This window comes from Lynx canadensis, chromosome A1 (genome assembly GCF_007474595.2).
Source record: "Lynx canadensis isolate LIC74 chromosome A1, mLynCan4.pri.v2, whole genome shotgun sequence".
Lineage (NCBI taxonomy): Eukaryota > Metazoa > Chordata > Mammalia > Carnivora > Felidae > Lynx > Lynx canadensis.
In genome coordinates, this window is record NC_044303.2 from 24,830,673 (window position 1) to 24,853,728 (window position 23,056).

The 23,056-nt window shown below is 37.9% G+C and overlaps 1 protein-coding gene across 2 annotated transcripts in view; it reads left to right on the top strand.

Moving 5' to 3' along the window:
• ZC3H13 (zinc finger CCCH-type containing 13) overlaps positions 1-22,545 on the top strand; it is a 98,640-nt gene extending 76,095 nt beyond the window's left edge. For both annotated transcript variants that reach the window (XM_030310883.1, XM_032595574.1), the window contains exons 13-19: positions 3,214-3,317; positions 3,658-4,854; positions 5,663-6,184; positions 8,500-8,649; positions 9,847-10,047; positions 15,437-15,600; positions 20,359-22,545. In XM_030310883.1, coding sequence (XP_030166743.1) covers positions 3,214-3,317; positions 3,658-4,854; positions 5,663-6,184; positions 8,500-8,649; positions 9,847-10,047; positions 15,437-15,600; positions 20,359-20,529 — 2,509 coding nt within the window. In that variant the 3' untranslated portion in view covers positions 20,530-22,545. The remainder of the gene's footprint in view (positions 1-3,213; positions 3,318-3,657; positions 4,855-5,662; positions 6,185-8,499; positions 8,650-9,846; positions 10,048-15,436; positions 15,601-20,358) is intronic.
• Positions 22,546-23,056: the final 511 nt, after the last annotated feature.

The window sequence follows — 23,056 nt, forward strand, 5'->3', positions numbered from 1 at the left end:
AATTAATCACTCTTGTTTTCTGTGCCATTTTTGATGGCATATTGGCTTGTTCGACTTCTGTCGACTTGTTTTTAACAGGAATGCAACCTAAAAGTGGTAAAATCAGTGAACCTATCTCTCATCAAACCCACTTAAAACTAGTTAATGGAGTTGGCAAGTCACCAAAAAATAGTGACTGTGCCATATCTGATAATCCTTCGTGAGTTTTAGGTACTTATAACTCTGGAGTCACTACCTCCATTGACAAGCATTCACAGGGTCTTAAAACTGAAGGAAGTCCTGCAACCACTGAAGAGAGATACAGACTTGACCTATCTTGAGCTATGGAGTTATAGTAGATTATTGGGATCAAAAGATGTGTTCTCATAGGGACGCCTGGATTGGCTCAGTCGGTTAGGCGGCCGATTTTGGCTCAGGTCATGATCTCATGGTTCGTGGGTTCGAGCCCCACGTCGGGCTTTGTGCTGACAGCTCGGAGCCTGGAGCCTGCTTCGGAGTCTCTGTGACAGAGACTCTCTCTGTCTCTGTCTCTCAAGAAATAAATTAATTAATTAAAAAAAAAAAAAAAAAGATGTGTTCCCATCTTCTCATGTATCTGAGGACAGTTTCTCTTTTTTTCTTTTTCTCCCCTCCCTCCTCCCCCCCCCCCCCAAAAAAAAAGGATTGCTCAGATATCTGGGAAGTCCATGGTTAGAGTTCATTTGTTCTGATGTGACTGTGTTCAGACTTTGAAACAATGTATCAGGAATCCTGTCTGTCCATTTCTCCACTGTTTTCTTCTGTGTGAGTTCTAGTCTGGAAAGGTTTTCTCCAGATGGTGGCTAAGATGGCTTGAGTGTATGCCTGTCAGCTTCACAGCCCTCTATGTATGTTGGGACTCTCATCAGTTGAGGAATAGACAAAGGGAGCTAAATCACTGTAGCCATGAGAATTTTGGACTCTGATTGGTCAGTTTTGAGGTTTCATGGACATAAAACCAAGCTTATTGGAGTTAACTGCCTTGTTTTTTGTTTTTTTTTTTTTTCCTTTTTAATACCAGCTGGGATAAAGGGTATGGTTAAGTTTGCTAAAACAAACTGGAAATAATTTATATATTCAGTTCCATTGCTTCTGCTTCTAGCTCATGTGAATTATGGTGAATACAGCTCCCTGCTTTCTGCTGTTTTTCATCATTGCTGTTGTAGATTATGACTGTGGACAAAGAACAAAGCACAGAAGTGGAGGCTGCTTCTATTAGGTCTTGGCTTCCCTTCAATCTGCAGCCAGGGTTTTCTGTAGTTCACATCCACTGGCTTCCCTTTCCCCATTAATAAATAATCTTACATTAACATAAAATTCAGATACTGTTTTTAACACATGTAGGCATACAATACATATTTCTCTGACCTCCTTAAAGTCTCTAAGATGAAAATTGTGAAATCTTTGTTATTTATCTATTACGCAGTCCTGTGCTTTGATTTCGTTTTTCCATGCTTCTGATCTCTGCTTACAGTAGCAAAACTTTCTTCTGGTTTTTCATGGTTGGACAATCCAAACGTTGCAAGGACCCCACAAACTTAGGAGTCAAACAGCTCTATAACGATAGCTGTATGAGATTAATATCTTGATGTTTTTATCAATTGTATTGTCATCTCAGTAGTTGAATTTACCCAAAACTTTTTTTTAACCCCTATTATGCAGGTTTTGTTTGCTGACTTGCCATACTATTTATTTTACTCTTAATTTTATTTCTATAGATACTTCCTAGAAATTAAAGTTATTTTTTTTGTACATTTTAATTATTGGCTTTATTTCGATATACCAGTTACCTCTTGCTATGCGTCAAACCACACATAAAGTTAGTAGTTTAAAACAAAAGGCGGTCATCTCATCATTCTGTGGATTAGCACTTTGGGCTGGGCTCAGCAGAGCAGTTCTGCTGATCTTACTTGGGGTCACTCATGTTTCTGAGGTGGGTCTGGCAGTTCACCTGTGTCTGGATGACCCAAACTGGCCTCACTCTTCATGCCTGGCATTTAGTGCTGGCTGCTGTTTAGGGCATCTCATTTCTCCTCCACACGACCTTTCATTCTCCAATAGTCTAAACTCTCCATATAATGATAGAAACATGCCAAGAGGTCAAAAGCAGAAGCTGCAATGCATCTTGAGTCCTGATTTTCCAAACTTACACTCTGTCACTTTCACCACATCCTCTTGTCACAGCAAGTCTGTGGGCCAGCCCAGATTCAAAGAATGGGAGAATAGATGGCCTAATGATAGCAGGAGCTTTGGATAGGGAACTGTACGAACTTGAGCCTGTAAGTTGTCACACTAATCTCTTTTTTTTCCGAAACCCTGGTTACTCATTTATGTAAATGAGCCGTGAGGGAGATATGTGTGCTGCAGTATGTTTCATAACTTTTGACCACAGTATTTATAAACAGTGGTTTAAAAAAAAAAAAAAAAAAACGTAGTCAAAATTTAATGACAATACAGGAAAACACTAGAATAATTTAAGTACCAGAGATATAAATCACTAGTCATTTAATGTTTAACTTAAAGAATAAGAAATATAGTGAACATTTTAATTATTTTATTAATTTGCCACCAAGCAAGTGATTTAGTTTTAAGAAAAGGGAAGGAACCAATTTTTACAGTGTACTCACAACATAACTAGCACTAGGCTTATGATAAAACTAATTTATTCCTAAGTGCAATTTTACAAGACGGACCCTGGTTTTTTCCCACCATTTTCAGATGAGAAAGCTAAGGTTCAGTGATTTCAAGGAACTTCCTAAGGTTACCTAATAGGTAACATGGCTGTAAGTTGCATTCATATCTTTTTGACTCCAAAGCAGATACTGATTTTCTCATTTGGCTTCCCAGCATAAAGTATTTCTTTATCATAAAAGATAAAATTAACGAGTAAGTTTTAGTAGACGGTACATTAATTCCTCCCTTGTATGTTACCACCATGCAATTATTAAATCTGGCGATTTGATGAAGAAAGACCTGTTGTCCTGTGTTTTAAATCACAATTGTACGTCTTAACGAACGAAGTGAAGAATTTTATTCAAGATGCATGCTGAACACCTTTTATATGATATAGCTCTCACAGTATTGCTCTCTTACAATTATATTTTGTAGTTACAGTAAAGAAATAATACTGAAAACTAGTAAAGAAATCTCTTTTTCATCCTCTGGGATTTTATAAACTATATTTGTCCTATTTAGGAAGCGCTATAGAAATGAAGGGAGTCCTAGCCCTCGTCAGTCACCTAAGCGCCGGCGAGAACATTCTCCCGACAGTGACACCTACAACAGTGGAGATGATAAAAGTAAGCAGAATCTGTCTTCTGTGTTTCTGTATCCACATTCCTTTGTAACCATGAGACCATTCTTTGGCATTAACAGGAAATGATGAAGTGAGATTTAAAATTTTTCTTGCTCTGCTGCCTCTGAATATCTCATGTGACTAAAGTATACGTTAGGAATACAGTTACTTTATCGTAGGGGCACGGTCATCTCCTGTTGGTAGTAAGTCCATATTTTTAGTGAAATTATTGCCATTTTTAAAGTTTTAAAATGGAAAGTGAGAGGCTGGGCTATTATTATTTCTGTGTAAATGCAACGTTGTTTACCTGGTGAAAGTGTGATTGCTTTCATCTTTTTGTATAGATGAAAAACATAGACTCTTGAGCCAGGTTGTACGACCTCAAGAGTCTCGTTCTCTCAGTCCATCACACCTTCCAGAAGACAGGCAGGGTAGATGGAAAGAGGAAGATCGTAAGCTGGAAAGAAAAGAGAGTTCAAGGCGCTATGAAGAGCAGGAGCTTAAAGAGAAAGTTTCTTCTGTAGATAAACAGAGAGAACAGACAGAAATCCCGGAAAGCTCAAGAACTCGCCCACAAGACATGATGGGACACCACCCGTCTGACGAGCGAGACGCGTCTGATCGAGCTCATGATGAGAACAAGAAAAAAGCCAAAATTCAGAAGAAACCTGTTAAGAAAAAGAAGGAGGAGGATGTTGGGTTAGAGAGGGGTAACACAGAGACAGCATCTGAAGACGGCCAAGTATTTTCACCAAAAAAAGGCCAGAAGAAGAAAAGTATAGAGAAGAAACGTAAGAAATCCAAAGGCGATTCTGATATTTCTGATGAAGAAGCCGTCCTGCAGAGTAAGAAGAAGAGAGGCCCGCGGACTCCCCCTCTAACAGCCAAAGAGGAATTGGTTGACGTGGCCAATGGTAAGGATGGCAGTCTGGAGGAGTCTCAGAAAAAGGAAGATACGGCGTTCAGCGACTGGTCTGACGAGGACGTGCCTGACCGGGCGGAGGTGGCGGAGCCGGAGCGCGCCGCCACGGCTGCCACTCCCGGAAGGACTCCTTCTCCGTCCTCTCTTCCTCCCCCTCCGCCTCCCGCGGCCGCCGCTTCTACCACCGCCGCTGCTGCTCTCTCCTCTTCTGCCTCCGCCGCCTTCGGCGCGTCCGCCACCAGCGTTTCCTCGCCTGCCGCTGCCGCCAACAGCACCGGTGAAGACTCGCACAGGAAGTGCCATAGAACCCGCGCCGAGAAGGTAGAGGCGCCGCACGTCGTCGCTATAGAAGATGCGCCGCATCGCAAGCCGCTGGATCAAAAGAGGAGCAGCAGCCTCGGCAGCAATCGCAGCAGTCGGAGCCATACATCCGGGCGTCTCCGCTCCCCGTCCAGTGATTCTGCCCATCGAAGTGGGGATGACCAAAGTGGTCGAAAGAGAGTACTGCATAGTGGCTCGAGGGATAGAGAGAAAACAAAAAGTCTGGAGATCACAGGAGAGAGGAAATCTAGGATTGATCAGTTAAAGCGTGGAGAGCCCAGTCGAAGTACTTCTTCAGGTAATAAAATTGAATTCTAATCTAGCCAGTGCTTCCTGGCTTAGTGTATTTTATACACTTTTCTCTTTTATACAAATTGTAACTTTAACGTAGATGAGACGTTGGTTACATTATATACTGCCTTGAATTTTAAGAAACTTCAAAGCTTAACCATGCCACCAGAATGTTACCTGTTAGGACATTAACACTGACATTATTATAATAGAGGTACATTGAGTGACGTCCATCAGTTTGATATCAGGATGTTAGTAGTATATCTTGGCAGAGGGCTCAGTATTCAAGTTCCTTACTGATGCTTGAAATTTTAACCTTCCTGCTCTTCCTCCTGCAGCCAGTGCTTTTTCTTTTGACCACAGAAAATAAGATAGGGGATAGGAAGAGGTCAGATGATGAAGTGATCAGTTCCGTTAACGCTTACCCATTTTATGTATCTATTTCTTGGAAGATACTTTGTGGTTATAGTGGAAAATTACATGTTCCCTTGCCTTCTACATATTTTAATTAGCACTTTACAATTTTTCCTTAAAATGAGTTTCTTGAATAATTGGGACTATGGAAACATCAAATGTAAGTTTTAAAGGACCCTAAAATGAAGCATTTTTTTTTCTTTCTTTCTTTCCCTTCTCCCTCCCTCCCTTCCTTCCTTCCTTCCTCTCCCTTTTTCTTTGCTTCTCTTTTTCTTCAATTCAAGTAGAATTGACATACAGTGTTAGTTTCAGGTGCATAACACAGTGATTTGATACAAGTATGGCGGCAATGAAGCATTTTATTTCTTACCTTGTGTAAACTCTTTGTATATTTATTTTAGATCGCCAGGATTCAAGGAGCCATAGTTCAAGAAGAAGTTCTCCTGAATCAGATCGACAGGTCCATTCAAGATCCGGGTCGTTTGATAGCAGAGATAGGCTTCAAGAACGTGATCGATATGAGCATGATAGAGACCGGGACAGAGAGAGGAGAGACACAAGACAGAGAGAATGGGACCGAGATGCTGATAAAGATTGGCCACGGAACAGGGACCGAGATAGATTGCGGGAACGAGAGAGAGAACGAGACAAACGGAGAGATTTGGACAGGGAAAGAGAGAGACTAATTCCTGATTCTATGGAAAGGGACAGGGACAGAGACAGAGACAGAACTTTTGAGAGTTCTTCTCAAATAGAGTCTGTAAAACGCAGTGAAGCAAAACTGGAGAGTGAACATGAAAGAGACCTAGAAGGCACTTCCCGAGACTGTCTTGCTTTGGATAAAGAAAAAATGGATAAAGATCTAGGATCTGTGCAGGGATTTGAAGATCTAAACAAAGCGGAGAGAACTGAGAGTGTGGAAGGTGAGTGCCTTGTTGTCTGTTATCTGCTCCATTCCTTTTCAGACTTCATAGGAAATAAAATATTTTCTTGTGAAGGTGTTCTGATATGCATAAGGAAAAGCCCTGTGATATTTCAAAAATGTGGTCCCCTGATTTGTACTATCATGGTATATACTTGGTTCAGATTCACCTGAATGAAATAAAAGGTAGATGCGGTAAAAAATAGTTATCACCTTCTTTTCTTAGATATTTAAAAAAAAATCATAAAAATGGAAGTTATTTCTTGGTTCAGAGACAGATTCAAATAACTCTTAGTGATTCTGTTTTCCAGGGCAGTTGAGAACAAATACACGAAACAGTCAACACTCCCTGAAAATGCATTTCCCCTTTGGCCCACTAAGAGCCAGCCTCAGCTGTGGGGAACATCATTGTTCACTGCCTCCACTCTCTTCTTTACCCCCAGTCTAGTACAGACCACTCATGCCTCTGAATTCTCTCAGTGCACTGCCCTCCAGCCTTCTTTGTGCTGCCTCTTCCCTTTGCTTGGTAGATGTTTGTCCTCTTATCTTCCCTTATTCAGACTTCATTTCCCGGTCTGTGCATCATTTCCTCCGTGAAGCCTTCTCTGCTAACGGTACTTATTCAGGTTGCCATAGCACCTTGTCTATATGTCTTTTATAGCATCCCCACGCTGTATTACAATTATTTTTCCTTGGTTTTGTCCCCACTATACTCTACTCCTTTGTTAGGGACCATAGCTTTTCATTTCTTTATCATCAGGACTATAGCAAGGATGCAGTAAATGGTTGATGAATGAAAATATGTTCTGCCTGTGCATATATATACCCACGTCTTATTCTTTGGTGAATTATATAGGCTAGCTTAACAAGAGTAATGGCTTCCCTGAAAATTGTCCTGGAAATTCTGCCTCCTTGGGATTGTCCAGTTCTGGTACCAGTGCTTAACACCATTGTTCTGACATCAAGCCCTCAAGAAACTTCTAGGATACTTATATATAAGCAGCAGTTATTTCACTATTCTTTTTATTTGTTGTATTATAACATTGGGCCTAGAGTAAATGCACATTCTTTTGAAACTATAAACATCTTTACTATCTCTTGGTTATCTGATCAGATATGTTCCAATACAGCATCTGTTATATTTTTTTCTACTTGACAAAAACATTTCTATCTGTTTCCTCACATTATGTTTTCATCTCAATTTTGAGTATAAATAGCCTCAAATCCTGAGCCATAGTACTAATGGAGGTATAACCTTGGAGTGTAATTGAATATAATTGAACAAATCATGATAACTCTCTTGTGATTGGAGTCAGTGCCCCTCATCCCTAAAATACAGCATTCACTGGTTGTGATCACACATAACATAGCATCGAAATTTATAGGTGAATTACCTACTGTGAGATGAAAATTTTTATTCACCTAAAGTAGGAAAATGAGTGGGATAAACTTGAAAAAATACAAATCCTATTATATGCTTTTATGCTTAGATGTATATTTGTAAAATGAAGTCATTAAAGTTGATTACCTTCGAAGTGAATTGGGAGATTATTCTAGAACATAATAGAAAATTATAGAATGACCAGAAACATCTCATAGTTTATTATATTTTATTTGCTGCAAATTTATACCTGTAAAGCATACTGTTGCATTTTGCTAACCTAGTGTTGTAAACTCAGTAAAGTGTGTGGATAACTGATTAGAAATATTAAACATACTCTGTAGTTTCAGGGTACTTTTCAGTTCACAGCTAACTCACTGGGTGACAAAGCCTAACCTAAGTAATTGAGAAAGATTGGTAAGATAAATATATGCTAGTGGTACCAGCAAAATATTTTTAAATTTCTTACAGCATTCTCTTTAAAATTGAGTTGGGATAGGGAGATGAATTGGGAGGTAGAGGGAGAATCAGCGGCAATTTTTCAAATAAATGTAATTAATAAGTTTACAAGCCTTTTAAATTAATGAGTTTATTTAAGTAAAGAAATTACTACATCCTTTTGAAGTTAGTAAATTTGTCTGGATTTACTTCAAGTTTTATTATAAAAACATTAACATACAGAAGCAAAATTAATAAGTTAGCGGTACCTTTTGTCAGATTTTAATTGTAATCTTATAACTTGTTTCGGTATTGCTGTTTTTACTGTGTTCTTGCGCTTAAAATTTAATTTTCCTTTTGGAATATTAAGAAATGTAGTTTTCTAAGGAAAAAAACACTCTTCAAATATTTTAGTGTGCACAGCCTCTTCCTCTTTGGTTTCACTTAAATGTCCCTCCCGTGTGCTCTTTGACATGAGATAAATCTTTCCGAAACAGGAGATGACGAATCCAAGTTAGATGATGCACATTCATTGGGATCTGGTGCTGGAGAAGGATATGAGCCAATCAGTGATGATGAACTAGATGAAATTCTAGCAGGTGATGCTGAAAAGAGGGAAGACCAACAGGATGAGGAGAAGATGCCAGGTAATCATTTACAAAGGTGGTTGAACGTAAATCAGGTTGACCTGATTTTTGGTATTAAGGCATTGCTAAGTAATGAAAGGCAGAATTTTTCTTTCTATGTTTTATTTGAGACTGAAAGGCCAATACAATGAAAATCACAGTCTGTATGGTCAGCACACTTTTAAGTCGACATTGCCTACGAATTGGACAGGGTCTCTTTTAAAATAGTCAAATTCTAAGATTTCCGTTCCAGAAGTTGAAATTCATGTTATATAACTTGGAATCTAACCGAATACTGATTGCCCAGCAGTGTTCCGGATAGTAGATGTATGGTACGAAGCTTCACGGTTGTGGTGCCACAAGCCAACTTCTGAAACGGTCATTCAAAATTTGTAATTGTTGAAATTACATTAATGCAAGATCTATATACCTCTGTCAATTTTCTCAACTCAGTAATTATCTTCCCTTGTATAGTATAGAACCGTACACTCCGCCAGAGCTTATTCTGGTGACCACAGCCTGAAGCAACGTCCCAGTTTGTCTGCTTGTTGTAATTTGTTTGAGGGAGAGAGAGCCCACACGCGTGGGGGAAGAGGCAGACAGAGGGGGGGAAAGAGAATCAGTAGGCTCCAAGCCCAGAGCCCAGCGCGGGGCTGGATCTCACCATGGTGGGATCAGGACCTGAGCTGAAATCAAGAGTCAGATGCTTAACCAACTGTACTACCTAGGCGCCCCGTTATAATTTTTTTTTTTTTTTTTATCATAGTGAGGGTCTTTTGTTGGGGAATGTAAAACGTTAAAATTTTATTTTGACTTAATTTGTTTTGTATTTCACAATTTTCTACTAATGTAGAAGGTACGTATATCTTTTTTATTATATGTTATTAAATAGAACATTACTGTTCATTTTTTCAATTGTCCCTTGTCAGTAGATGGATTATTTGTTCGCAGTATTAAGTTTGGAGGAATGCGCTTGGGTTTTGTTTGCTTGCCTGTTATCTTTTGGTGAGGTTTTTTTTTTTTTTTTTTTTACTGGAAAGGTCCTTAGATTCTAAATATTAGTCTTTATAGTAAAGCTCTCATTTTAAGACTGTTATTTTTCATTTAAAACACTTGTTACTTAATGCTTTCTATGTTTTGCAGTTTCTGTTTATCAAAAGATAACAAGAATGCTAGTTCTTGATGTAAAAACAAAATCCCATTCTTAACTTTTTACAGATCCATTAGATGTGATAGATGTGGATTGGTCTGGTCTTATGCCAAAGCATCCAAAAGAACCACGAGAGCCTGGGGCTGCCCTCTTAAAATTCACACCTGGAGCTGTTATGCTAAGAGTGGGGATTTCTAAAAAGTTGGCAGGTTCCGAACTCTTCACCAAAGTCAAAGAAACTTGTCAGAGACTTTTAGAAAAACCCAAAGGTAATCCCATTCTACTTTGTGTAATGTCTGCTGCAACTTAATTGAGATGCCTTTGAAAAGGGTTCTTTGTTTTCACATAGCACTCCAAGTGTAGGAACTTTTTTTTTTTTTTTGAGGAATCACTTGATATTCAGTATTAAATCTTTGTCAGAAATTTAAAAAGGAATTTTGACTCTGCAAATTAAAGCAAAAAAGGTGCAGAAATAGCACAGTAAAGTTCTTAGTCGTGTTCCCAGAACTAACCAGAGCAGAGCCTGGAAAAGTGGGCTTCGTTCGTATCTAAACAAATTGGGTGTCAAGGCAACCCTTTCCCCTGGGAAATGGGGAGTTCTACCCATATGCAAATGCCTAGGTTGAGCCTTTAACAAAGGGGGTAGAAGCTTGGTGTCTGTGCCAGATAATCTGGATTCCTAAACAGGCACACACTTACCAGCTACTCTGTGTGTGAGTGTCACCATTTGTAAGCTGGGAATAGTTACCCCATCAACTTCATAAGATTGTTAGGAGCAGCAAATGAGGTTTAAGTAAAATACTAAGAATGATTCCTGACATGTGGTGACACTTAATAAATAGTGACTACTATTTAGTTTGAAAATAGTTTCATATTGATTTTAGACCTTATTGCAACAGCTTTTCATTACAACGGAAGGGGAATGACTGGGTGGTAAAAAGAAGGAAGAGATAAAATGTGAAAGCAACGACATTTAATTTTATATCATGTTTGTGAGAGTAAAGGTTTAAAAATTAAGATTTTTACTAATACAAAAATGGAAAAAAAAAATGTTAATGTTTGAGAGCGAGAGCACGTGAGCAAGCGGGAGAGGGGCAGAGACAGAGGGGGAGAGAGATTCCCAAGCAGGCTCTGCACTGTCACAGCGGAGCCCAACATGGGGCTCCAACTCAGGAGCTGTGAGATCATGACCTGAGCTGAAATCAAGAGGCAGGCATTTTAACTGACTGAGCCACCCAGGCTCCCTGAAAAAAATTGTTTTATTACTTTCATGTTTTTTCTTTCAACTGTTAGCATAAGCAGCAAAAGTCTTGATTTTAACACGTCCCAATAAATATAGAATGAAACATATGCGTGAAACATATAAATTATTATGATTGTGAATATGTGTTAATTTGACAAATGACTAAACTCCTAGGTTCCTGCCCCCGCTCTTTCTGCCTTGTTTGGTTGGCTCTTTGACCTAAAGCAGGTAACTCCTGTGGGTATTAAATAATGGAATGAAAGCCCTAAGGTCTCACCCACCTCTAAAGCAGTTTGCTCCTATGACTTCGCTACCTAGGAAATATAGTTTGGCCATAACCTGATGACATACATCGTAAAGGGGGGTTAATTGTTGCTCACCAATCAGACCTCTCCTAATTAGAGAACAAGAGAACTGATTCAGGATGCTGAATATACGTTTCCTAAGGAATGGGACTTTGTATACTGCTGTATCTATTGTATAATGACCTGTTCTTACTGATTATGCTGTTGTCTAGAACAGTATCTGACACACAGTTTCAAGAAGTATTTGTAAAATAATTGGTACTGGTTTTTTCTATCCTATTCAGTCTATTTCAGTGTCCCAGTACTGAAGAAAGTATATCCCTATCCCATTTGTAATTTTAAAAACACTGTAAACTTTATAAGTATACCGAAACTTAAATTGCCTTTGCCTAAGTTTTCTGTGTGGAGTGTGATAGATTAAAAACAAGTAAGGGGGCACCTGTCTGGCTCAGTCGGTAGAGACTGCAACTCTTGATGTCAGGGTGGTGAGTTCGAGCCCCGTGTTGGGCATAGAAATTACTTTAAAAAAAAAAAGTCTCTTGAATAATTTTGTGGTAGTCATTTGAAAACCACGAAGAGACTGGAAGTTTGGGCGTGTTATACTTTCTATAGAGGGAGGTGCGCAAGTGTGTGTTTTGTATTCTTTTGTTAAAGAAGAGAACGATAAGGATTCCAATAAAAAGAAATTTGTCATCATGACCATTGTTCCAGGAAGAAGGTGGGCTCAGTGCACATTTCTTCTGTATTTGTATCTACAGTGGAATGGTAGTTAACATGTTGGGGGTTTTTAGGTTTTTTTTAATACTATGTGTATGTGACTGTGTCACTGCTTGCCTGAAGCATAGTTCTATCTGAATCACCTGAGGGACTGCCTTTTTCCCATTTAGGTATCCTGATCCAACTGTGGAGATTCTGTAGATGCAGTGGTAGAACCCTGGCACTGTATTTTAGAAAGCTCCTCAGATGATTCTGATAGACACTGAAGTTTGCAAACTGGTTTTGAGTTTTTTCTTTATATTTATTTACACTTGTCTTACATTCTGTACCTTTTGACAGGTATATGACCTGTTGACTAGATATATTACATGAGACTAGTTTCTTGTTAATTCTCTAATCTCACTGTGCTTTGCAGTTCAGGAAATGGAAGTGAAACAGTCAGATGTTTCTGTTGTGTTTTTACTAGGTGATATTTACCATTTTCCTTTGTGGACTCTAACAATAACCTGTTTGATTATGTTGCCATAGAAGCAGTATCTGGTAGCTGTTGGTACTTCTGGCCAGCTTGTAGAATGCTAGCTGTGAAGTTTTACTGTGTTATATTTTTGGATTACTGACTGGCCCTGTTCTGTTATTTTGACTTCTTATTTAACCCAACCTCTTTATCTTCCATCAAACTTTATAAAAATAGAAGAATTAAGGAGAGATTTAAGTGTTTCCTCCCTGCCTTTGCATGTTGTAACTTAAGACTAAGTGATTTTTATTTATACATTGTTTTCACAGTGACCAAATCTACGATAAAATTTGCTGGTTGTCTTAATACCTAATCATCACTTACCTGATTTTTTTTTAAGAGATCACAAAAGGTAGTCGTATTACTGCAATTGAATGCTGCTATAATAAAGTCCTGAAATCTATTCCCGGACTTTATGCGATAGTTGATGGTAAACAATATACTGAATTCGATTTCACTAATTCTAACTTCCAACCTTTCTTCCCAGTAATAGACAGTAATCAGTGTCTAAATTCTTTCCCCCTAGGCTACTTGTCTTACACCTTCAGGTGGCTATCTGAATATTTATTTTTGTTTGAGATTAGCAACATAACTACATGTTCAAGACCTTTCACAGAGAATATATTGCCTCTTAAATGTTTTCATTGCAGTATGGTTGGCACACGGTGTTACCATCGGTGTCAGTTGTACAGCACAGTGATTCACCAACTCTGAGGTTATGCTCTGTTCACCCTAAGTACAGCTGCCATGTGTCACCATGCACTGTTACAATACCATTCACTGTATTCCCTGCGTTGTACCTTTTATTCCTGTGGTTTACTTATTCCATTACTGGCATACCTTTTAGCTCATCCCCCACCCTTCTCCCATCTGGAAACCATCAGTTTGTTCTCTGTTTTTTTTAGATTGCACATTCTAGCTTGATATCTGGGATGGTGATCCCTCTAACACTGTTCTTTTTCCGCCAAGATTGCTTTGTCTATTTGGGGTCTTGTGTGGTTCATACAAATTTTAAGGTTGTTTATTCTAGTTTTGTGGACATTATTGGCATTTTGATAGCAGTTGCATTGTGTCTGTAGAGTGCTTTCGGTAGTGTGGACATTTTAACAATATTCTTCCAATCCATGAGCGTGGCGTGTGTTTGCATTTGTTTGTATCTTCAGTTTCTTTCATCAGTGTTTTATAGTTTTCAGAGTAAAGGTCTTTCACCTCTGTGGTTAAGTTTATTCCTAGGTATTTTATTCTTTTGGGTACAATTTTAAGCAGCGTTTTCTTAATTTCTCTGTTACTTTATTATTACAGAAATGCAACCGATTTCTGGGAATTAACTTTGTTTCTTGTAACTTTACAGAATTCATTTATTACCTCTAGGAGTTTTTTGGTGGAGTCTTTAGGGTTTTCTGTGTACTGTATCATGCCATCTGCGAACAGTGCCAGTTTTACTACTTTCTACCAATTTGGATGCCTTTTATTTCTTTTTCCGGTCTGTGGCTAGAACTTCCAGTACCGTGCTGAATAAAAGTGGCAAGAGTGGGCATCCTTGTCTTGTTCCTGATCCTAGAGGGAAAGCTCTCAGTTTTTCATCATTGCGTATGAGGTTAGCTGTGGGTTGCTCATATATGGCCTTTTTAATGTTACGGTACATTCCCTCTAAACCCGCTTTGTTGAGTTTTTATCGTGAGCAGCTGTTTCAGTTTTGTCAAATGCTTTTTCCTCACCCATGAGGTAATACGATTTTTATCCTTAGTTTTGTTAATGTGGTATATCCTATTGATTGATTTGCATATTGAACCATCTTGGATCTCTGGAATTAATCCCCCTCAATTGTGGTGAACGGTCCTTTTAATGTGTTGTTGAATGTTGTTTCCTAATATTTTGTTGAGGACTTTTACATCTGTGTTTATCAGAAATATTAGCTTATGGTTTTGTTTTGTGGTGTCTTTGTCTGGTTTTGATATCAGGGTAATGCTAGCCTCATAGAATGTGTTTGGAAGCTTTCCTTCCTACTTTGGGGGGAATAGTTTGAGGTGACGTGGTATTAACTTATTAACAAGCGTTTGATAGAATTCACCTGGTTCTAGACTTTTGGTTGGGAGTTTTTGATTATCACTTCAGTTTTGTTACTAGCAATTGGTCTGTTCAGATCCTATTTGTTCTAGGTTGTCCAAATTGTTGGCATATAATTTTTCATAGTACTCTGTTATCCTTTGTATTTCTGTAATGTTTCTTGTTACTTCTCATTTCTGTTATATTTATTTGTCTTGTTTTTTTTCTTGATGACTCTCAGTTTTGTTTCTCTCTTACAGAGAACCAGCCTTTGGTTTCATTCATCTTTTCTATTGATTTTTTTAGTCTCTGTCATTGCCGTGATATTTATGATTTCTTTCCTTCTACTCACCTTGGGCATTGTTCTGTTTCTAATTTAGGTGCAAGGTTGGATTGAGATTTTTGTTTCTTAACATAGCCCTGTATTGCTGTAAGTTTCCCTCTGAGAACTGCTTTTGCTGTGTCCCCAAGATGCTGGACTGTTGTGTTTTTATTTTCATTTGTCTCCATGTATTTTTTTTTCCTCTTTCGTTTCTTTGGTTGTTTTTAGTAGCATGTTGTTTAGCCTTTATGTGTTTGTGGGGTTTTTTTCTTGCTTTTTATTCTTGTAATTAATTTCTAGTTTTATACTTTCGTGTTCTGAAAAGATGCTGGATAGGATTTCAGTTCTCTTAAATGCACTGAGACGTGTTTTGTGACCTAATAATGTATATATGCCTTTAATATAAAATAATTTTCACCAGCATTATGATAAACTTAATGGAATATGTAAGCAGCCAGCAACACTTTCCTATTTTAGGAAAACTAAAATGCCTGTTTGTTTTTATTGAAAGATGCAGACAGTCTTTTTGAACATGAACTGGGGGCTCTCAACATGGCTGCATTACTACGAAAAGAAGAACGAGCAAGTCTTCTTAGTAATCTTGGGCCCTGTTGTAAAGCGTTATGCTTCAGACGGGATTCAGCAATCCGGAAGCAGCTTGTTAAAAATGAGAAGGTACTGTTTCCTTGGAAAGTATGGATGGTATATTTTTCATTTGATTGCTTTAAGGTGAGATTAAGGTCTCATTATCTGCTTTTAGGAGTTTGGTTTCCTAGTCTTTTACACATGGAGAAAGAAGAATTCTATTTTGTAATGGTTTTCATTTTACTTTAAGAGTATTGATGAACGTTTGTGTCGAATAGCAATTTGTTATTCAAAATTTGATGCATAAAGAGTTTTAAATAGTCTCTTTCTGTGAAACGTTTCCATTTGTGAAAAGTTTCTCTAAGTAAATTTCTAGTATGTTTTATTATCTAAACTGAACATCAGAGAAAAAAATTTTCCAGACACAGAGTGGTGAGGATATTTCTAGGAAGAAATAGTGTCTATGAGAATGTACCAAGCCAGAAGAAAGGAAATAAATACAGGTGAGTGTATGTAAGCATTTACTTAAGAAGAATAAAATAAAACATAAAATAGAAATTAGATTTGGAAGAGATCTGATCATGAGAAATTGAAAATGTCTAAACTTTAAAAAGCCTAAGAGAGTTGGTTTAAAAGGTTAGAGAAACTTTCATTAGCTTTTTACCTGGGGACACTTAAAACAACATTGCTAAAGAAAAAGATTCGCATTTGCAGAAGAAATTAAATTCATGAAAAACAGAGGGATGAACTCAACTGCAGAGATTAAAATGGAAACAGATACAAGGAATAGGAAGCTTTTAAAGTCTTCCCTAGTTAAAGGCCTGGCTCAGAATCACTCCTGACAGAGTTGCTACAATCATTCTCCTCTGCACTCCCATTTCATGTACTTCATGTACTCCTTAGTTTTCTCCTCATGCTGTTGCCTAGGTGCCCATTTCTCCTTGCAGCTTTTCTCAGCTGGAAATGTCCCTAAGAGAATTGAGTCCTAGTTAGCCTTGAAGCACGTATGTAATGGGTCAGCTTCTCTTGTAAGTGTCTACAATGGTACGACTTGCTTCCATCCTCAAGCGTTGAAGTTGAAAATTTTTCTGTTTGCTCAAGGAGAGGACTTGGGTTGAAAAAGGCTGCATGTTTTGCAGTCTCACCAGAATCCTGCCTCCTTTTCATAAAAAATATATTGTAACATTCCCCGGTTCCTCCTCTAATATGTCATAGTGCCTCTCAGAAATTGTGACAACCAAAAACGCCCTTGCAGAATTCTCCTTGAGAGCCATTGTCAGAACCTTGTAATCCTTCAGTACAGGGCACAGACCATTAACTAGCATGTGACATGTTATAAAAAGTTATAGTGGCACAGTATTAATGTCTTAAATGATCCACCTGAAGAAAGCATTGTGAGCTTTTCTGATTGCTCAGCGTTAAAAATTTTCACACAAAACCTGAAGAGACCCAACTGAAGAAAAGTTAATTTCAGATATAAGAGAGCCTCGTGAAAGATGTTAAGAAAAAAAGAAACCTCTTTAAAATATATAGGACTGTAAAAGCAAAATACAGAATAGGACCCCTCATCAAGGAAAATGGTACTTCTTATCAGATGATGAAAAAAAGTGGAAAGCCAGTGAACTCATATTTTGGCATGGCCTTTATTTAGAGAATGATTTGTAAAATATATAAATTATACATATCAGAAAAGATAGTTTAAGGATACCAAGAGAACACTTAGCTGCTTTAAATGAGCTGAAGTCTCATTTGAGTATTGTAGTATTAAAAGAATGTATAGAACTGGTAGCAAGCAGAAGGAAGGAAGGAAGGAATACCACAAAAAATTAATAGAAAAATTCTGAAGAGATGAAAAAAACTAATCCAAGTCTCACAGATATTAAAAGGATAATACTGTAAACAGCTCTATGCACATAAATTCGACAGTTTAGGAGAAATGGATCAATTGCTCTAAAATCCACAAGCATCTTTGAATCGTCTGTGTCGGTTTGCTTTGGTCTGGTTTTTATTGGAAAAGAAGCCTCCACTCTCAGATGGTTTCACTGGCAAAATCTACCAAATGTTTAAGTTAGAAATAACACCAATTCTACATAATTTCTTCCAGAAAATTGAAGAGACAGGAATCCTTCCCAACTCATTTTATGAGGACAACTACTCAGATATCAAAACCAGAGTAAGACATCACAAGAAAACTACCGATCTGTATCACTCATGAGCATACACATAAAAAATCCTCAAAACTTGTAAATCAAATCCAGCAATATATAAAAGGAGTACTGCACCGTGACCAAATACCATTTATCCTCAGAGTGAAAGGCTGGTTTAATATGCTAGTTTAGTATTCTAAAATTATTCAATGTAATCCACATATTGACTGACCAAGAAGAAAAAATACCTAATCCTGTCAATTGATGCAGAAAAAAACATTTGAGAAAAATCAGCATTCCTATGCAATAAAAATTCTTAGTAAGCTGGAATAAGAAAGAGTCTTGACTCGCATCTCCAAAAACCTGTAGCTAACATTGTACTTAAGGGTAAAAGTTTGAAATATTTCCCGGAGAGGTCAGAACGAGGCAAGGCTGTCCATTCTCACTACCCCTATTCCACATTTTACTGGGAGTTCTAGCCAATTCAATAAGAAAAGGAAGTAGAAGGCATACAGATTGGAAAAGAAGAGGTAAAACTGTATTTACAGACAAGATGATTGCCTACGTGAAAGTTTTCAAGGAATTTATCAGAAGAGTGTAACAAGGCCACAGGATCCAGAGCATGAGCAAAGCAATTGGATTTCCATATACTAACAGTGTATAGAAGCACCTGGGAACTGAAAGGTAGGAAATACTTTTTAGTGGCTCCCCAGCAGAAAGTACTTAGATACAAATCTAACAGAACATGGTGCAGGGTCTGTGTGCTGAGAACTAGGAGACCCTGACATAAAAAATCAAAGATGACCTGAATAATGGAGACGTACATCTTGTTCATGGATTGGAAGACTCAATATAGTTAAGATTGTAATTTTCCCCAAATGGATCTGCACATTTAACACAATCCAGCAAAATTGCAGCAGTGTTTTTTTTTTAAGATAACAGATTCTCAAGTTTACATGGAAAGTCAAAGCAACTAGAATACACAGAATAGTTGTTTAAAAAGATGAATACAGTTGAAGGACTCAAAGTTCCCAGTTTTAAGACTGCCTGTAAAGCCACAGTACTCAGGATAATGTGGTCCTGGCACCAGGGATGACACACACCAAAACCAATGGTACAGAGTCCAGGAATAAACCCATAAACCCACACAAGTAGGACTAATCTACCGGGGGGGGGGGGGGGGGGGGAATCTAAAAATGGGTTGTTTTTTTAATTGAACTTTTTATTTTGACATACCTGTTCTTCATCAAAATGTACAACTTCTGTGAAAGAGATGAAGACTGAAAAGACAAGGATACTGAGAGAAAATATCTGGACACCACTTTTTGGGGAAAGGACTTATACCTAGAATGTGTAAAGGACTCTGAAAAGTTAACAGTAAAAAAAAAAAAAAAAAAAAAAAGCAATCCAATTTTTTTAAACGGGCAACACTTGAATGGACAGTTCACCAAAGAGGATATGTTAATAAGCCCATGAGAAGATGTTTAACATTTTGAGCCATTAACAAATGCAGATTAAAAATTAAATGAGATACCATTGTGAACCTGTTACGGTAGCTAAAAACCAACAGCAACAAACCCCGTAGCAAGGATGTAGAGCAGTTGGAACTACCACGTGTTACCGGTGAGAATGCAAAATGGTACACCACATGGGAACACAGTGTGGTTGGTTGGTGAAATGAATATTCACTATATGACCCAGTAATCCCTATTGCCAGGTTTTTACCTTCGAAAAATGAAAACTTACATTCATATAAAAACCTGTCCACAGTAGCTTATAGCAGGTCTATTCATAATCTCCAAAAACTGGAAACAACCCCAGTGTTCTTTACGTAGCTAATTGATAAACTAGGACACATCTGTATAACTGGTTACTAATTTATAAGAAAAAATAGCCAAACTGTCAGTAAGTACTATCAACAATATGGATTAATCTCAAAAACACGATACTGAAAGAAACAAGTCTCTAAAGATCATATAGTGTAGGATTCCATTTATTTGATGTTCTGGAAACGGCAAAGCAATCACAGAGACCCTATCACTGATTGCCAGGGGTTAGAGTTGGGGAGAGGGTGTGAACACAAAGGGAGTTTTCTGAATGATGAAACTTCTCTATTCTGATTGTGGTCATGGTTATGTGAATCAGTACCCAAGTGTAAACACGAAGTATGCATAAAAAGTCAGTTTTCTGTATCGCAACATGTATATTTTTCAACACACATGTAATCGAGGAACACTGTTCTTTTAAGGATCCTAGAAAGAAGAGAAATGGCAGAATGCCCAAGATAGTCAAATCTTACCTTCTTTCATTTATGAACACACTTGGAGAACATTTAACAAAATTTTATGACAACTTCCAAAAATGCTAATGTAGCCTTAAATTACAGTAATAGAGATAAGCATTTTAACAGAAGGGCGGTAGTACTTTCTCAGTGGACTGCAGTGATCAGCTGTCTTCTAGAGAATTTGTTCACTCCTAGAGCCCACGTTCTACAGAGAGTATGAACAGGGGAGGGTCAGAGAGAGGGAGACACAGAATCTGAAACAGGCTCCAGGCCCTGAGCTGTCAGCACAGAGCCTGACGCGGGGCTCGAACTCACGGACCGTGAGAACATGACCTGAGCCGAAGTCAGACGCTTAACCGACTGAGCCACCCAGGCGCCCCTCATCTTTTAAAATTTGTTTTTGTTTTCTTCAAATAGGGCACCGTGAAACAGGCTTACACAAGTGCTCCAGTGGTAGACAATGAATTACTGCGATTGAGTCTTCGGTTATTTAAGAAGAAGACTGCTTGTCATGCCCCAGGACACGAGAAGACTGAAGATAATAAACTCTCGCAGTCCACTGTCCAGCAGGAACTGTGTGTGTCTTAGGACTGAAGTTAAATGACATTTTTGGTACTCTCTTCCTTCAAGATTACACATTCTTTTTCAGAGTTCTTTGGTTTGACAAACATTATTCATAACAAAGGCAGAAAAGATTTGTCAGCCATGGTAAAAGGGTGAAGAACAACTTTGATCTAAAGTTTAAAGACACTAGTTTTGGCTAACTTAAGGTTTTACATAGATTTTTACACAGTACTTGATATTCATGTGAAATAATGTGAAAACATCTAGATTTAGTTTATTCTGTACTTTTTGTTAAAACTGAAGATTTTGGAAAAACGGTTGCCACTGCTCATGCAGCCTATGAATATTTTTTATGAAATGGAGCCACTGGCTTTTGTTCTGGATCATCCCTACAGAAACAGATTTTATTCAGAAACGTCGTGTTCACAGAATGAATGCACACTGCAGTGCAGAGCTCTTGAAGGCGGATGCTGGTCCTGCGTGCTGTGTTTGGGGGCAGACCTCCAGCAGGAGGTGGCCAAAGTACTTTTTTCCTTTCTAAAGTCCGGAGAAAAAAAAATTTACTAATGGGTCTGTTTGTTTTTTTAATACATGTGCGTTGTTACAATGTATATTGGGTGTCTTTGGATTCTAAATGGTTTTGTTATCAGAAAATGTCTACTGTTTTTATTTTTAATAAATGTACCTTTCCTTGTTCTAGATTTACTTTGCTCTTCATTGATCTTATTCCCAATGTTCTGAGACATTTGTCATCAACATTGCATATTTCATATTTCACATTTTACTGCTCAAGTAAATAATGCAGTAGGAGTTGAGGAGAGACTTCAAATACAGATCAGTAATACTTGAAACAAACCAAGAGTGAACAAACCTATGTCATCTGAACTTTAAAATCCTCCCGTCGAATTTTTCAGGGCTATCCTCTTCGATTACATTGAACTGTCTAGCCTGTAATATGTAAGATGACTTAATTTTTTTAAATTACCGTCTGTTTTATTCTGTGTATATTTCTGTAACTCATGAAGAGGAGTCTTAGAAGGATTTGAAATGCACTCCAAGCTGCAGAATGTGTGGGCAGACAACAATAATAAAGGAAACCAGTTAAAATTATAATTTTTTTCATTGGCTCTCACAGGTTTTTGCTCAAACTGTAATCCGTTACCTGTGTCAGTTTTGTATCCTCTAAAGGTAACAGTGTTACTGATGTAAAATTCCTGCTCATTTCAAGAAATGTTCATTGTACACTTCTTTAAGATACTGACCCAGCAAAGGAAATGGTATTATTTTCAAATGACTTTGAAAGCATGTATAAGAAAATGGCAAGGGGGCGGGGGGCAGGGGGAGGATGGGAGTGTCACTAGATTTTCCTGGTGTCTGTTTCCTTTTCTAATTGGTAGATATTTTGAATAAAGAAGAAATTCCTTACTGACCCTGGAGAATAAATATCCTTTAAAACACCAACTTCCTAATTATAGTAGATACTATTTGCTATAGCACAAACAGTTCAAGTCCTAGAACTTCTGTTTCCCAGAAACGTGGAATATAACAGAAAATAATGGTTTTTCTTTAGGAATGTTCCACAGGTTATTGATTTACAGAATGAAAACTGTACTTACATTTGCCATACAATGTGGCGCCTTTTAGGATTTGAGCATCTTTTTGTTATGAAAGAAAATTTTAGAGCTATTCCTCTGCACACTTAGCCACAGCATTCAGAGCTGTTAAGTGAGAATGTACTGTTAAGTCTCCATTTTTTTAATTCAAATAGTCTACATAGTGCCAAGCATACACCCTTAGAGTTCTTTTTTACCGAGCTTTCCGTAAAAGCTCTTGGATGCCAGTTAAAGTCTCAATGAAAGCAGTCGTCCTGAAAGCAGCTGCTCGGCTAGAACTGATTTGCTTCTACAGTTGAACGTGTGTTGCCTTCTAAGTGATGGGTCAAGTTTGTCCATTTGCCATAACCCCACAACTGGACTCCAGCTGCTGGTAATAAATTGGCAAGAGAACGTGTGCAATCCAAAATAAATGAGAATAAACACCTATTACTGAGTCAGTTCGGTTTTTTCGGCAGCTATCCTAACCATTTCTTAGAGGATTGTACTGACTGATAATAAATAACTTTGTGTTTCATAAACATTTTGTAACTATCCCCACCTTGTTCATTGATAGGCTGCAAAATCTAACTTGTCATTTCTCTTTGTTCTGTAACTGCATGCTATCTTCCTTACCCTACCTACTCCACAACTACATTAGGATTTTATGACCTTTCTTTATTAACTTGACATTTTTTGCCATTGGCAGAATATCTCACATTGTTTCTTACCGTCCAGTTGGGTAAAGATTGTATGGTCAGTGATGCTTTTAAGTCTCAGAAAGACGAGCCAGCATCTGAACCTCAACTGGTTATTTTAAAGGGTATGTGGTTTCTCGTTGAAGATGGTAATACAAGGTGGACCCTAAATTCAACCTCCTCCCACAGATCTACAGCTGTGTACAAAGCAGTTTTCTCTGAAAACAAAAAGCTAGCTGAGTGGGCTCCTACACATTGAGC